Source organism: Chaetura pelagica, unplaced genomic scaffold, assembly GCF_000747805.2.
Source record: "Chaetura pelagica isolate M959 unplaced genomic scaffold, ChaPel_1.0 scaffold2275, whole genome shotgun sequence".
Lineage (NCBI taxonomy): Eukaryota > Metazoa > Chordata > Aves > Apodiformes > Apodidae > Chaetura > Chaetura pelagica.
The window spans coordinates 1-1,088 of NW_009953269.1; the positions used below are offsets into that span (position 1 = coordinate 1).

Below are 1,088 nucleotides of genomic sequence, written 5' to 3' on the forward strand. Positions count from 1 at the left end.
GACACACACACACACAACCCCACCTCCCCCCAGCAAACCCCTCCCCATCTTCCTCCCCTCCCAGCCACACCAGCCAAGGGCTGGCACAGCCCTGGGTGAGGAAGGAAGGAGAGGGGGGTGCTCAGAGAGGAGGAGGATGGTGGGGATGAAGCCCCCTCCTCCACTCCAACCCCCCTCTTCCTCAGAACTCCACCTTGCAGGCAGGGAAGGTCTCATCCTGCATGGCCACGGTGCTGTTGCTGCCCAGCACTGTGATGCCCAACTCCTGCTGCCGCTCGTGGGTCTCCTGGTACCACTCGTGCATCACCAGCGAGTCAAAGGTGGGGATCAAGGTCACCTGTGGGGACACCACCCACACTGTCACCCCCCCACCAGCACCCAGAGAGTGGGGGGCGCTGACCCAGGGAGCCCCTTGCAGGGGATTCAAGGAGCACTATGGGGACAGGCTGGGAGAGTTGGGGTGTTCAGCCTGGAGAAGAGAAGGCTCCAGGGAGACCTTAGAGCAGCTTCCAGTGCCTGAAGGGGCTCCAGGAAAGCTGGGGAGGGACTTGGGACAAGGGCAGGGAGGGAGAGGACAAGGGGGATGGATGAAAACTGGGGGAGGGAGATTGAGGTTGGACATGAGGAGGAAATTCTTTGCTGTGAGGGTGGGGAGAGCCTGGCCCAGGTTGCCCAGGGAAGCTGTGGCTGCCCCATCCCTGGCAGTGTTGAAGGGCAGGTTGGATGGGGCTTGGAGCAGCCTGGGCTGGTGGGAGGTGTCCCTGCCCATGAAGGGGGTTGGATCCTGATGATCTTTAAGGTCCTTCCAACCCAACCCAATCTGCAATTCTGGGATTCAATGACTGGGGGGGTGAGTCTCACCTGGGTGTCAGTGCCCCACTGATGTTTGCCAGCGAGCAGGGCGTCCAGCAGGGCCCTCAGGACCCCCTCCTTCAGGTGGTCGTCGCCGCTGATCACGTAACAGAGGGAACGGACGCGCCGGAAAAACTCCTCGTCCACGGTCCGGGCGCTCCAGGAGCCGGGCAGGTAGGCCAGGTCCACGTAGATGGGGGGGCCCTGGGGGGCTGCAGCCCGTGCACCTGCCAGGT

The 1,088-nt window shown here is 63.1% G+C and overlaps 1 protein-coding gene across 1 annotated transcript in view; it reads right to left on the reverse strand.

Annotated features, from left to right (window-relative positions):
• Positions 1 to 181: 181 nt before the first annotated feature.
• The window catches only part of MAP1S (microtubule-associated protein 1S), a gene marked incomplete at its 5' end in the record, with an annotated part of 6,663 nt that continues 5,756 nt past the window's right edge, over positions 182 to 1,088 (reverse strand). Inside the window, 2 exons of the mRNA XM_009997876.1 lie at positions 182 to 337; positions 862 to 1,079. Coding sequence (XP_009996178.1) covers positions 182 to 337; positions 862 to 1,079 — 374 coding nt within the window. The remainder of the gene's footprint in view (positions 338 to 861; positions 1,080 to 1,088) is intronic.